Source organism: Calypte anna, chromosome 3 (genome assembly GCF_003957555.1).
Source record: "Calypte anna isolate BGI_N300 chromosome 3, bCalAnn1_v1.p, whole genome shotgun sequence".
NCBI lineage: Eukaryota > Metazoa > Chordata > Aves > Apodiformes > Trochilidae > Calypte > Calypte anna.
This window is the reverse complement of record NC_044246.1, coordinates 90,881,740-90,896,581: the sequence shown is the minus strand read 5'-3', so window position 1 is coordinate 90,896,581 and position 14,842 is coordinate 90,881,740. Positions and strand designations below refer to the sequence as shown.

Below are 14,842 nucleotides of genomic sequence, written 5' to 3'. Positions count from 1 at the left end.
GACTTCTACATGAATTCAAACACTGAATAAAAAAAAAATCAAAGCAAGTTATGTTAGGTAATTATACAATCTGTTTCTCCAGAGAAATGTCTGGGCTAGACAGCTGGCGCTGAAACAACAGATTAAATTTGGAACTGAAGAGCCATGCAGTGAAGGTGAACTTGTGGCTTTTAGTTCTCTGTTGACTAAAAGCTGAACATGTTGCTAAAATTATGTGCTCTGTCCCTGGGGCGAGGTTCACTGCTATTCAAAAGAAAGATATTGAAAAGTGACTTTTGTCCCTAGAAAGCTTCTAATCCATAAGCAGCATACTGATGCCATGGGATGCCATAGGTAACCTTCTGAAGGAGGTATCCTTTTTCTGTACTCAATCCAGTATTTAAAAAATGAAAAAGTAATTATTTTCTTTACCTGTGATGTTACAGCCATGACAGTCAGAAATGCCAGAAAATAATCAAGCTTTTTTCAAGGAAATCACTTCCCTTAAGCTTTGACTCATTTTAATTTCAAATGCAAGTATTCAAATATATAACACTGGATATGAGACAGGAGAATTTCAGCTCTCCTGTGAATCCTCAAATACCAACTACATACACAAATCTCACAAGTTCTTCCTTATTGTATGTAACACAGAAATCAAACATTTAGTAAAACACACAATCACTGCTGTAGTAATCAGTCATCCAGACAACACAGAAATAAACTGACCTTCATGAGATGCTGATTTATCCATTTTGTGAAGGTCTTCTTTTGTACTTTGTCCCGCTCATCTGGAGGGAAAAAGGAAAAAGAAAATGGTTTTTAACAGCCCCCCAAATTATGCAGAAGGTCTTTTTATGGACATCTTTATAAAGTTAGCATACTAATAATAATGTATAAAAGCAGAATAATCTGTAAAAGCTTTGAAATAACAAATTAAAATAATACGGGTTTGCAGTACATCAGAGCATGTCACAAACATTTTTCGAGCAGAAGGTCCAGGTGGGTTCCCCCTGGGGTAACAGTCCTACTGCTGATAGGAACACTACTAACAAAAATGCAACTTCACAGGAAAAATCACCATCCTCTACAATGTAAGAAAAAGATCAAGGCAAACTTTTAGAAGCTATAAACACTGCTTTTAGCCTCTAAAATCTAATTAATTATTAAAGTATTTATCAACAGGAAATCTCTTCATACAGGAAAGCTGGCTTTTTTAATCACTATGCTTTTCAATTGGAGTACCATATTTGTTTCAACATCTAAGGCTAAACTACATCTTTGGTCAGAGAAAGGACTTTTTCTTTTAACCTTTTATAATATAAACAGGAATATTCACTAACACAGATATGGGACCCAGCACTGACAACAGATCTCTCCTGGACACTGCAGTTAGCATCAATTGCCCACAAAATGTTGAAAAGTAACAATAAAAGCAATAGACTTTGGTAAGAGAGCATCCCAGCTGTGGATGGGAACTCTGTACAGGTTCTCTGCAGTCATTTTACAGAAACACTCAGGGCCACTTTAGCACAAGTGTTATCTCCAGAAATCCACGTGTGGCACCAGCCAGTGTAAATGCCACAGAGCCCATGCACAGCCCCGCAGCTTCCAGTAGCAGAAGCTGCTGTGCATTAGTACTGGGACCATCTGTGCAAGCCTAAAATAGCAAGATCCCTTAAGACCCTGTACAACAAAACTGCAGCTGTTTCATTGATTCGAGTTATTTGTAGTGTGGCCGAGAATGAGTAATGAGCTCAGGTAGCAAAACAAGACCCTTTCTGCAGCTACTGCCATCACAAAAAGACTGAAATAGATCTAGTATTTTACATATAAATACTGATTAGTGGACTTTTGTGCCCCTGGTGTGATACTGAGGTCTTTCAAAACTGTACGAGAACATGCAAGAGTCCATCATCCTGCAAAACGGATACCATATGATGTACCTATTTGGGAGCAAATGAAAAACAAGACAAGCAAAAGCCCCTATGAGCCCAGTGTATACTCCTCCCCTATGTGACTCACCAACTCCCTACATGCTTATACCTATCTTTAACAGTCCTAGATGCATTTTTTATCTTATTTTTTTTCAAACTTTGATTAACACACCTTCAGCTTTTACAAGTTCACTGCACAGTTCACTGTGGCAATGATTTCTTCAGGTAGTACATGTAGTGTATGTGTACATTGCACTCCACACAGAACAGCTGTTGTCCCCTAAATGCTTTTTTTCATTTCATGCCACTAAAAATCTCAATCTCAAAACCTCTGTTTTATGTCTTTCCCCCCTTCAAATCTCCATAGTCTCTTATAATTGCTGAGGACCAAAAAAAGAAAAAGAAAAAAAAAAAAGAAAAAAAAATTGGCAGATTAAGAAAACCTTTTGCTATTTATGCATTTCACAGTAGGCTTCATCTAGACAAGACAGCACTTCCAACATCAGTAATTTATGCTAAGGTGGAAGCTTTAGTTCGACAGAGTCAGAGAACAGAGAGAACAGAAGAACAGAGCCGTCAGAAGAAATCCAGAAATTCTTCTACTTGCAACTGTTCAATTAGTTTTACCAGCTACAGAATTTAATGTTCCAGCTCTCAAGTGTACAATGTGTCTTTTTTTCCGAAGGTATTTCAGCTAGTTTTGAGTAACACATTTACAAGTCAGGAAATGTTACTGTGACAACAGTTAAAAAAAAAAAAAAAAAAAAAAAAAAAAAAAAAAAAAAAAAAGTTAAAAAACCCACTTCCTTTTATCGTGTTAGAACATGCAGTGACTATTAATTTCAACTCTATTTTAATTAAAATGCCAACGTAAGTAAATGATGCTTGCTACCCATATTCCTTTTATATATTCACACGCTTGTAGGAAAACTTGGTACCTGACATACACAAGTGTGTAACAAGGAAGAAAACTTTCTCCTGTCATGTAAGAACACCAAGATTGAAGAAAAGAAAAAAATAAAATATCACACAGAACATCACACTCATGATTTTTAATCAAAAAACCCCAAATGTTTCCACAGAAAAGCAAAGGCACACTAGGAGGAAAGTGCAACAGTATTCTGTGTGCTCAGAGCAGAACCTACCAAACCAGCCCTCCAACTGAAACAGAAAACAGGCAGCTTACTATGAAAAAAGCACCCAACTAAGAGAGGAGACCCCAGAAAAGCCTCTTGCAAGAGCTTTGGAGCCCAGAGAAGAGCTCAGCTCTCCCCCACAGCAGCCCTGCAGCCCGGCAGCTCTCGCCTTACTGACCCATGCAGCACATGAATTCCACCAGCCTGGCACTCCAGTCCTTTTCATCTTCAGCAAACTTTCTCATCCTTTCGTTCAGCACTTCAGAGTTTCTTTTCTTTTCAGGGAAAGAAGAGCCAAGGAGTGACCAAGGCTTCTCCTAGCTGACTGAAGGTAGCTACTCCCCTTTTTAAAAAAACAGAAGCAAACAGCCCAACTGCTGTCACAGCAAGTAAAACTGCAAACCCTCTGGGTTAAACACCAATAAGTAGTAAATTAAGCACCTATGTATGTTTGGATTCATCCTTTAGGTGCCTTAATACACATTTGAATACAAATGTAGAGCTTTTCAAACCAGGAAGTTTATTTTTTTCCTCTACTAGCAGTGAGGAGGAAGGCAAGAGCGTCACCACAGAACAAGCAGCAGCAGTGCTGTTTAAGCAAAGGTAATTTAAGAATACAGGTGAGGCAGGAGCTGCAGAAAGAAAAGACATCTTCAAAGATCATCTGATCTGTACATCATCACAATAAAACCTAAAAAGTTCATTAATCAACTTGAGTGCTTCTGCTCTTACCTGTTATTAAAGAAACCGATTTATCAGACATACAAACTGAGTCTCCTATGCTTCATTTACCTGGAAAGTACTCAACAAAATGTCTCCAGTCTTAACAGACCAACACTTCACAATCCTGCAGTGCAACACAGCAGCATGTAAAGAGGCTTCAGATTAGAAAATTTAAAATTAAAAAGCAGTTGTTGTAAATAAGGTATCTCATTGCACATTCTTGTAATTACTCAGCCCCAGGCACAAACTTAGGGGCAAGAGTCTTGTAACGTTGATGCTCCCTGTCATGAATCCTATAGCTTTGCTTGGATCATGGTGGCTGCAAACTAGACCTCAAAAGGACAGGTTTTCTACTAGAAATACATTCAAGGCAACACATGGCATTGATGCCCCTTGACTGGTCTCCTGGGGAGAAGGGGCTGCAATGATCATCTCTAGCTGAGGGCAACCCAAAATTACTTCTGAACAACCACACCAGACACCACCAGCCTGAATGAGCAAAGCAGTGTGCTTGTCTCCACACTGGCTTGAAAAAAGACCCTAATTTTGTCCTAGATGAGCTGCAAATTTCTGTGCTTCTTTCTTCATTTGAATGGTGAGAATACCAGCTTGGAGCTCCTCCACCTACTGAAAAGACTAGAAGGAAAAATAAAAAGTCTTTTTCTAAAGCAGCTATTTGCATTGCTAAGTTACATCTGCTTCTTCTCTGCCTATATTTGTTTGCCTACCTGAATGGCCAGACAGGCAACAGGTTTTTCTGCATTTGGTCAAGCATTTATAGAAGCCCTGACAGGCATTATTCCTTACTCGTGTACGAATGCACTGATTTTTCTGCCCCTATTGTTGCTATTTACAATACCTGTTTATATTAAAGTAAAAAAGCTGTGTGAAAAGCACTCAAACTCCACTCAAAAGAGGAGCTAAAACAGGAATTAAAACTGGCTGTTAAACCTTAGTACAAGTCTCTTAGGAACATGCCTATGATATTTAATTAAATTATCATTTATTTTTATGAGATCATCGCCTTTTGCACAGAAGAGATGCTACTCATTTAATGAAAAGTTATTGAATAACATCTCATGTGTGTTTTGAATGTGGAGCACCATATCTATACACTGTTTGTTATTCAATTTCTGAATTCCTGTTCGTGTTTCAATTTCTGAAGACAAAATTCATTTCACAAAAGGTTTTTCCTCTGGTATTCCTAAAAATAGTGATCAAGCACACAGTGCAGAATAATCTATTAGTCAACATTTCTAGGAAAGGAGGGACATATTATTTCCACTTTGCAGACCAAGGAAGAACAGAAAAAAAAAGAAAGATATTAACGAGTAGGTACCAAGGGAGCAAAAATTCAAATTTTCAGAATAGTCTTATGTTCGAAGGTTCATTTTCATCAAGTTCTGTTGATCAGCACTTCTACAAACTAGACCCTGGTTAAAACTACTGGATTTTCCACAGGGAAGAGTTGAATGACCTTACTAATATGTAAATTACCAACTTTCATATCATTAGGGGGTATTCTTAATTACAGCTGGTTTCAAAGCCCCCCTAACTGTAGGCCTTGTGCATCAATTATGACAGTCTGAAAAAATGACTCTGTGAAAGCTCTGTTATGAAGAATTGGGATTGATCCTTGATCCCAATCTATGGAAGCCTAAAAAGGAATAAACTAAAATTCTAACATCTCGTATAATAGAGTGTATGAGCGTAGGCTTATGCTATTAATTTTCAAATCAAATTTTCATTAAGACAGCATATGAGGTCTCACATAGTTCAGCAATGACTTCTGATTAAAAAAACCCTCCCAACTATAAAAATATCAAGACTGAATTACTAATCACATATGTAACGAGATGTCTTCTCACTATGTTACTCTCAGATATCTGAAATCTGGAACTGATGCAGTGCCACAGAGGAAGAAGTTAGGTTATGAAAGAAATATATCCATCAGCAACCTTAAAAATGTAAAGGAAAGGGCTCATACCCAAAATATTTATTATCTATGTCTGAACCCTGTGAGAAAAGTTTGTATTATGCTTTGAGGCTTCCATCACTGCTCACGGTATTTTTAAGCACAAACCACCCAAGTACAGGATAAGTACCATTAGATCCTTCTGCTTTTCCCAGCTGCTGTCAGAGAGGGACACCAGTGAAGTGGAACTCAGGACTTCCCCAAGATGTCTCATAATCAACTGCTATCCTCACAAACATTAATATTTGGTAATTGGTATTGTTCAACCTGTAGTTTTCTAGAAAACATATCCCACACAATTACCATCTCCTCTGACAAGGTCTGCAGTGATATGGCACAGTTCTTTTGAAAGTGTGGCTCCTCTTCTGCATACTCCTATCAGGCAAGACATCAATTCTTACCAAGTTTCACATCAAGTCATATAGGCATACAATTATGGAAGCAAATTTACTCCTGTAATAAGCTTCACATCATTAATTTTAATATCAATGAAATATGAATCTCAGTTTAGGTCTTCTTGTGATTCTTCTGGTGGCTCCAATTAAATTCTTAAAGAATAAGTCCCTCTCCAGTTTCCTCTCTTCTGAGGAACTACTACACATTGGGGTGAAGATCACACATACAGTTGGTCTGATTACAAGGATGAATCAGAACTAAAGTTTTTTCCCATTTATTCCAAAATCTGATGACCCTTCATGTTCTGCTTTTATTGAATTGTTGACTACCTGCATTCAGAGATGAGGATGAACTAGAAATTATGTGTTTGTCCCAGAACTGAGTCAAGCAAGACCAAACTCAGACCTCACTGAAATTAACAGCTAAGTAATAGCTAACCTTAACTAAGCCCCCACTGGCATTTGAGTTCAGCCTTCATGACTTCTAAACAATCATTGTTTAGGATCTCTGATAAATTTTTCAGGGTATTTTTATTTCTCTGTGCTTCACAAAATAGTATTGCAAATTTCATTTGTCAGATCATTTCTATGGGTAGGTATTAAGCTATAAAAATAATTTTCAAGTCTTCTGAAAAAACGGACTTTAAAGAAATGAGAGATGTAACTCATCAGCAGAATGTGAAGTAAATCTGGTGACAGACTGGGAAGTGATCAGCTTTATAAAAACTGCAGGACAAAATGTACTAAAAATAGCAAAGACTGAAAATTAACTGGTAACTTCTGCACTGGATGTTGCTTTACATTCAGTCATCCCTTAAGTGGGCTCCCAAATGAAGCTGTCTTGACTGCAACAGCTGCAGACAATAAAAAAGACACCAACTTTTCATCTGTGTTTTACTTAAGGCACATTTGTTCATCCAGCTCCAGTGACCCCCTTCAGCAGCTTCCCCGTCTTGCAAGTGAAGGAATGAAATAATGCTGCAGATTAATCCGTGTAGAGGTGACTTAAAATACTACAGGATTTTAAACAGAATATCTGGACAATACTTATCTTTCAAACTCTGTAATTTTTCACAACTAAATACTGTTCTATTAAAGTCTTTCTTAAAATGGATAGAGCAGACCACAAAATCTGAAATTAATTAATTTTATATGCTAGTAGTACATTTGCAATAAAATTAAAAGGCTTGCAAAATACATGTGACTAAACACTTTTTTAAAAACTCTTTTATTTGCTCTGTCATTGGCTCTTGTAAATGGCTTTGCAAAGTACAGCCCTCCATCTGGACAATGGGCTGCTCCCTGCTGTAAAATGAAATGCAACATTTAGATTCATGTTCCCAGAACAATCTGTTGATGGATTAGATGGGCTTATATAGAGTCAACAATAAAATTTTAACATTAGCTGCATCATCCTCTCAACACACATTAGTTGTTCATGTATTGTTTCTTAAACAAAAGGTCCAATTCCACATGCAAACAAGTAAATGCAGTTTCCCTGAGAATAGATTAAGACCTAGAAGGACTCCAGGAGGAAAAGGTTTCCCTGGAGTCTGGGGAGCTCCAGCTGTCCACATGGCTTGGCTGCCCTTGCCTCCTGGCCCCACAGAAGACCTCAGGCTCCTAGTGATGAGCTTCAGACATTCTTTAGCAAGCTACTTCAGGGAACTGTAGTAAAACAGCTGTACCTGGGAGCAGGAATTCACACTCTGGTCTTATGGCTAAACTCTTTCCAAGTTCCCAGCTATCTGGTTCCCAGGTACATCTCATCATGAATCTGATCATGAATGACAGCATGAATGTCAGACATGGCTGTAACATCAACACTCATAATCCAGACTGACACAGACTGATCTCAAGAGATATTTGTTGAAAAAAAGACAGCATAACACAGAATATTGTTTTCTGTTAATAATATAGTTTGCTAGAAACGAAGTAAGACTTCATGATATTTTTGTAGGGCAGAATTTAATCCTAATTGCAGATGAAAGAGCAATCGTAGAAGTCCCATTGACTCTGAAAAATCTACAACCACCTCATAAATAGAACTTGAAGACCACATGCAGACAAAGCCTCACACAAAAATTTAAACCATACGAGTGACAGGCTCACCATTTGTGATATTCCGTAACACACTGCACCTCAACCCTACAAACGCAGGTGAACACAAAACCATAAGAGGTATTAAATAAATGCTTTGCGCACTGAAAATATTCAAAAATTTGCTAACTGCACACCCATCTGGCTCAAAAAGAAACTGCACTCATCAAATTTTCATTTGAACCTTTGCTGCAGGATGAAGAATTCATCTGATCTATGCCTGAAACCCATGGGCATACCCAGCTGCATAAAACCTCCGCAGGCTTGCTCAGGTTTATCATCCTACACTGACGCTGCTTTTATCTTTAGCTACTGGAAAAGAACTATACTTCTGATAGGATTTGAAGGTATGTAAATTAACACCCACATTCACATGGAAGAAATACTGCTTTGTGTGTGTGCACATCAATTCTAAGAGGAAACCGAAGGAATCACTTTGTGTTCATAGGATGTCAGTCACTGTACTCAGTTGGTGATACCTAATTAGAAATGACACGTGAAATTAAGCTCAACAAGCATTTTTCTAGTGTCTTCCAGTCCCAGCATTAAGTGCTCCAAAAGGTCTAGTAACACAAATCAAACAAGAGTACCAGTCCCTGAAAGTTTACAGCTGAATTATGAAACAAGGAATCAACCACCAATACAAACAAATGGAGAAGAAATACAATGAAATACTGAAATAACAGAATTTATCCATGGCCTGTTCCAGTTAAGGAAACGACAGGTCATTAAGCATTGAAATTTCTTATTTAGGCTTTTTTAAAAAAGAAGTAACTAACTGTGAGAGTCTGAGACTTTGTTTCACGGATCCAAAACAAAAATAAATGTTAATGTTACCTCAGACCGTAACATTAACCAACTCAGATTAACTAAAATAATATAGAAAATGTGTCCTAAGCAGCACTATGGATGTCCACATCTAGTTCTTTTGTGACCAGAAAATCACTCCTGGATATGTACTACACTAGCAGAATATCTTCAGAACACAATTCCGAAAGCTCAGAGACCTTCTCATGTATTTCCTTTTGCGCAGCTCTCTCCCTCAAGCCCTGTTGCAGAACAGATGCTTAGCACTGTTAAGAAAAATCCAAGAAAACAGAACTCCACAGACAGCAGTGAGCAGTGCTGAAAATACTTGTTTTCCAATTAGGTTCAATTTTCAGTAGTATTTGATTCCTGTCTTTTACGTGATTGAGAGGACCCTTGTGAAAATGTCACATCCAGCTATTAAGACACATAAAACCTGCACACAATCCAAAAAACTCTCAATAAACATGACACTGAGGTGCAGTGTTTCATGTCACCTCTTTACTTGTCGTTGCATCACCTTTCTACATCATCACCTCAAACAGAATTTAAATCTTTTATATTTTTTTTGCCCTACTGACAGATCAATAGGTTTGATACAAATTAAAATTAGTTTCTACAATGCCAGATGACAGCTATGACAGCTTATATATTTTTAAATGTTGGAGGAAATTCTAGCAGAAATTCCATAGTGAAAAGATGTGTCTAACCAAACAGCATAAGACTTATGTAACTAAAGACTATTTCATCAGTCCGGTGCAAACTCAGGTGACAGCAACAAGCAGCATTGAAATAAGAAAACTGAAGTCATTTCATCAAGACCCCAGAAGTCAGTGGAGAATCACACTGACTCTGTGTATTTCTGGCCTTTGATCAAGTCCTTACTTTGCTTCTTGTGTTCCTCCTTGATGAAAAAGCAGAAGCATACATTCCAAGAAATTCATGGAAAGGTCTCAAGAGAAGAAAGTAACACCAAGAATACCATTCCTTTTGCAAGCTGTCCACCCAGCCTTTGCAGTCCTGTGCTTGTAGTGACTGTACTAACTCCAGACTGCCACAGTGTGTGAAGAATTGAAGGAAGAACAGAAATGTTTCCTCATGATACAAATAGCCTGTAAACAGAGTGCCATTCCTCAATACATTGCCATTTCCTCTATTCAAGCTATGACTATGAAACTCAAAATTAAAAAAAAAAAAAAAGCCAAAACTTAAAATACCCAGCATACAAAGTACATTAATACATTCACAAGCAGAGTCAAGGCAACTTAAAAAATAGAGGATAGGGGCAGAGATCTGTGACGCTGAGTTTGGCAAAATGAATAGTTCATGCTGTCCATCTCATCTTTACACACACTAATACTCTAACATTAAAAAAGATTAATTCAGTTTACAGTCAGTGTAAAGACAAATGGAGCAAGAATCAGAATCATTGGGCATTAAAAAAAATAAATCTTATCAGCTGATGTTTACACCACAGAAATATATGATATTGCTCCTCATTAATCTCCAGCAGCACATTCACCCATTGTTCTTCCTTCAGATTCACAAACAATAAAAGATTCTCCTCCACAACAAAGAAATGTAAAGATAACTTTGTGGATGTTGTCTGTGTTGCAGAGACAAAGAACACACACAGTCTGAAATCACTATCAGATTTTATGCCAGCTCTTATAAAAACATTTATAAAAATATTAAAATAAAAAGTATTCCAGCCTGTTTAATAACACAGTATTTTAAGTATTCCAGTCAGTTGAATCTGAAGACTTGGCATAAAGAACACTCTTCATTTTTAAAGCAAGAATACAATAATTTGGAAATTTTGCTCAACGTTTCATTTGATGACCATGCAAACCCAGTGTCAGAGTTGAAGTATTTCACATACAGTTTCTGTTTCACCAGGAATACCTACAGTATTAACTTCCTTCTCAAGGACTTACTAAACAAAGCTATTTTTTCATTTATGTAAAGGGAAAAGAGTTGATGGAACTGTCATGCTGAGATGTGCAAAATTATGTTGAGTAGGAGGAAAATAGGAAAATTATTTAAGTAAGTGAGATATTTTTCAAATATAGTGTTACTATGCAGAATATACAGCTGTGCAAACATCTGGAAAAACAGTGGAAAGAAACTGGAAACTATGCATGTTTAGCAACATGGAGAAAAAAGAAAAAAAACCCTACCTAGCCAGGCAAGATGGCCCTGATCATCAAATTATCTTTCTCATCTTAAATTCTTATTAAATATTTCAGAGTCTAAAGCATGCAGTCGTGCCAGGCATCCAGCTTCAGCATCTCCCCATTTAACACAGACCTACCATGCATATTCACAGTCTATTTCGAAATGTATCTCTGCCATTAACTTTCACTGAAAGCTGTGAAAGCTTTGTATGACTTACAGGTATGATTACAAAATTTCTGCTCTTTATGAAACATTTATGCTAAAAAATGGAGGTAAACCACATCATTTCTCTACATGGCTATGCCAGTGTTATTAAGTTATATGTAAGAGTTGTGAACTCTGGACAGAAAGGATTAATAATGCTAATTTGGTCACATGAAAATTATCCTGAAGTAATGATCACTCCTTCTTAAAGTGAATTTTCACATGCAAACAACCAATCAAAATTAAACATTTTATTCAATGATTTGTTTCCTATCCATATTCATTGCAGCATGTATTGAGAAAATACAGTATCATTTGAATTACCCATGGTAAAGATGCAAAAATGATTTCTCACATCCTGCAGTAGTACTAAAGATTATTGGAACAAGGGGACAGTGAGGCGTGGAATTATGTTAGGGCAGGTACCTGTTTCTTCATGAAACTTACTGACCATGTAAATGACCCTCCCCATCTGATCTAATGCACTGCCAGAGAGGGCCTATTAAGTATTTTACTCTGTGCTGTCACTAAGGTAGTGCTAGAGGAGCTGGGATGCCTTTGCTCTTCTGATTCCCTGGAGTTTGGGGCCTGCAAACTCACCACAACACATGCACTGTCCTCCTTTACCTGTACTCAAAGGGCCATGGACCTCTGTGGTGGCCCCATGTGCACAGCAGCTGCCCCACAGATAAGAGAAGCCTCACCATGGAAGGAGATGCAAAGAGAAGAGAAGGTCAGTTCTGAGAAGTCATTGCCATGCATAAAGAACAGCCAACAAAGGGCAGTATAGAAGAACATAGGGCAAAGAGAGTTTTGAAAATGGCACTGGCAGAAGAACAGAAAAATTTAAGGAATGAGAAGCGATAGGGCAGAGAGAGCTGTAAGTGGTACTGAAGATAAAGATAAGAAGCTTGTACATTTTAGAGTGGAAGAATAGGATTACAGGACAGCAATATAGGAAGATTATGATTTTAGTGAAAACAAATTACTGGTTAAGCTTGGCATCTGGAGTAGCATAAAGATGGATCTTGTGCCAGTCAGCTCAAGACTCAGACCTCTCTGGAGGACAGCTTACACTGCACATACAGAAAAAAAGACAAGGTTTCCAAAGCACTCTGTAGTCTGAAAGTACTGTGGAGGATGGATTGGACCCAGAAATACAAAATGGGAGATAAGGCCAACAAGGAGCCATCACAATCTCAAAGGGGCAAAAGAATTACAAGGAGAACTTTATTCAAGTAAAAGCCACTCAAAAAACCAAAGAGAAAAAAGGAAGGGTGGAATGGGGTTGAAGTAAATTGCTTCAGAGTAGTCATGGAGATCAAACAAGGAGAGGAAGAATTTACAAGAGGAAAGTGAATACAAAGTTCTAAATGTACGAGAACATACCATCAGGGTTAGTCAAAACAATCAAATGTAAAATTACAACTACATGCTGGATTTACCATGTTTAAATAGAGTAATTCTTTAAACAAAATGCTAGTGAGTAGTAGGACACTGTGCGATAGCTCTTATTTTCTTGCATTTACAGATTAAAGGATTGCAAGCTTTAAAAATTTAACCAAACAAGGTACATCATAAGCAGAAAGCTTAACCATATTCCAGGGCAGAACAGTTATAGGTGTTAACATCTGCTAGAGCTAGGCTCTGCTTCACTGAATCTTCTCAATGAGCACTATTTCCACTGCCAATAATGTTGCTGAGGTGGACCTTCCCTATAATAAGCAATACCTGGGTTATGGTTCAGACTACAAGGAAAGGTATCTATTCATGAAAGCTTTTTGGATACTTTAAAAAACATGGGGGAGCGACCCACAAATGAACCCAGCTGCCAAAAGAACCCTGGTGTATCTGAGCTCTGAAGATCTGAATCAAGCATCTACAGCCTACTCTGTACATGCTCAATTTTACTATGACTTTCCAGCTGTAGAATTTTTTTGTTTTAAATTATCCTTCTGCCTATTTTATTTCTATGTTTCACAGCATAAACACTTTTTGAGCTGTGTCATGAACAAGATTTTTTCACCAGCTCACAAATAAAACCACCACCATCTCTCAGCAGCTTACTAAAAATGTAATCTCTCTTACAAGTCTGTTGAAAAAATACAAACCAAAAAAACCCAGCACATGCATAAATCTCAGCCCCACTAGTTAGTGATCCATCTTTGCCTCAGAGAGTTCACAATTTTCTTCTTTATTTAAGTAATTCTTTGCAAAAAGGAGGTTACTAAAAAAGTAGTCACATTGCTGCTGTAACTGAAAGAGAACAGTGAGGAGCTCTGGAACATGACTTAAACCTACATAACAGAAGGACTATCACTAAAAGAAAACATAAAGTACATTTAAAATAGCATTTCTATATGAATAACAACTGCTGCACATCACTGGTTTTCTGAAAGACCCAGAGAGTTTGAAACCAAGGGCATAAATGAAAAATTACTACCAAAATGTAAACTTATATACTTAAAGATAGCGTTTAACATATGGCCATAACCTTTCAGCCAACTTAAATCATCTCCTCATGCGTGACTATGTGACTCTGCAAACAGTAAGTGTCAGGCTGGTATTCTGCACTCTGAAATTTAATAAGGGAATGCTTGTTTGAGGCAAGATGTACCTTATGACAATAAATGAATATATCTAAAACCTTCTTCAAAATTACATTAATATCACTGGTCATAATTGATGCCCTATTCCAGTAGACAGAGGGGGGGAAAAAACAAAACAAACAACAACAACAACAGGATTTTTCCCTCCTAAGACTACTCCCAATTTCCTCTGAGGACAATTTTAAAAATTAAATTAATAGGAATACATTGCATTTCACCTAGCTGCAGAAGTCTGTGAGTGCAGATGCATCCATCTGAAGAAGTAACAACAGGATTTCTTTACAAGCAACGGAGAAAAATGAGGTCTTTCAGAACTGTCTTTTCTCCACTAACCACAAAAAAGATCTATAAAGTTAGCTCATATTACAATATCTCCATTTCTTCTCATGAACCTAACAACTAACCCAAAAGATATACCTACCACTTATTAAACTGAAAGTTAGCTGGGAAGAAAAACACTTAAATCACATAAATTTATAAACTTTTAGCTTTTCAGTTTGTACAGTTAACATTTATATTTAATCTTTTCTTGTTGTTAAATTATTAAGCTATTTGAACTTTTCAAGTAAAAGGCATAGTCAAAAATCAGTTTATTTCCAGACCAAATGTGCACAGATACTACATTTTTTCAACTACAAAGCAGCATCAGATATCCACAAGCTGGGAACCCCAAAAGGTCCTTCTTTTGGATTTAACTACCAAGCCAGAAGTGTAAAGGTACTCCTACTAATTATAATTCCAAATGACTGAACTTATACAATACATCTCTTCTGGAAGTGACTGTACTAATTTATGAGCT

At 37.2% G+C, this 14,842-nt stretch overlaps 1 protein-coding gene across 4 annotated transcripts in view; it reads right to left on the bottom strand.

Moving 5' to 3' along the window:
- The window catches only part of DST (dystonin), a 289,353-nt gene that overhangs the window by 198,482 nt on the left and 76,029 nt on the right, over nt 1–14,842 (bottom strand). For all 4 annotated transcript variants that reach the window (XM_030446905.1, XM_008495643.2, XM_030446906.1 and 1 more), the window contains one exon: nt 709–770. In XM_030446905.1, the coding sequence (XP_030302765.1) occupies nt 709–770 (62 nt within the window). The remainder of the gene's footprint in view (nt 1–708; nt 771–14,842) is intronic.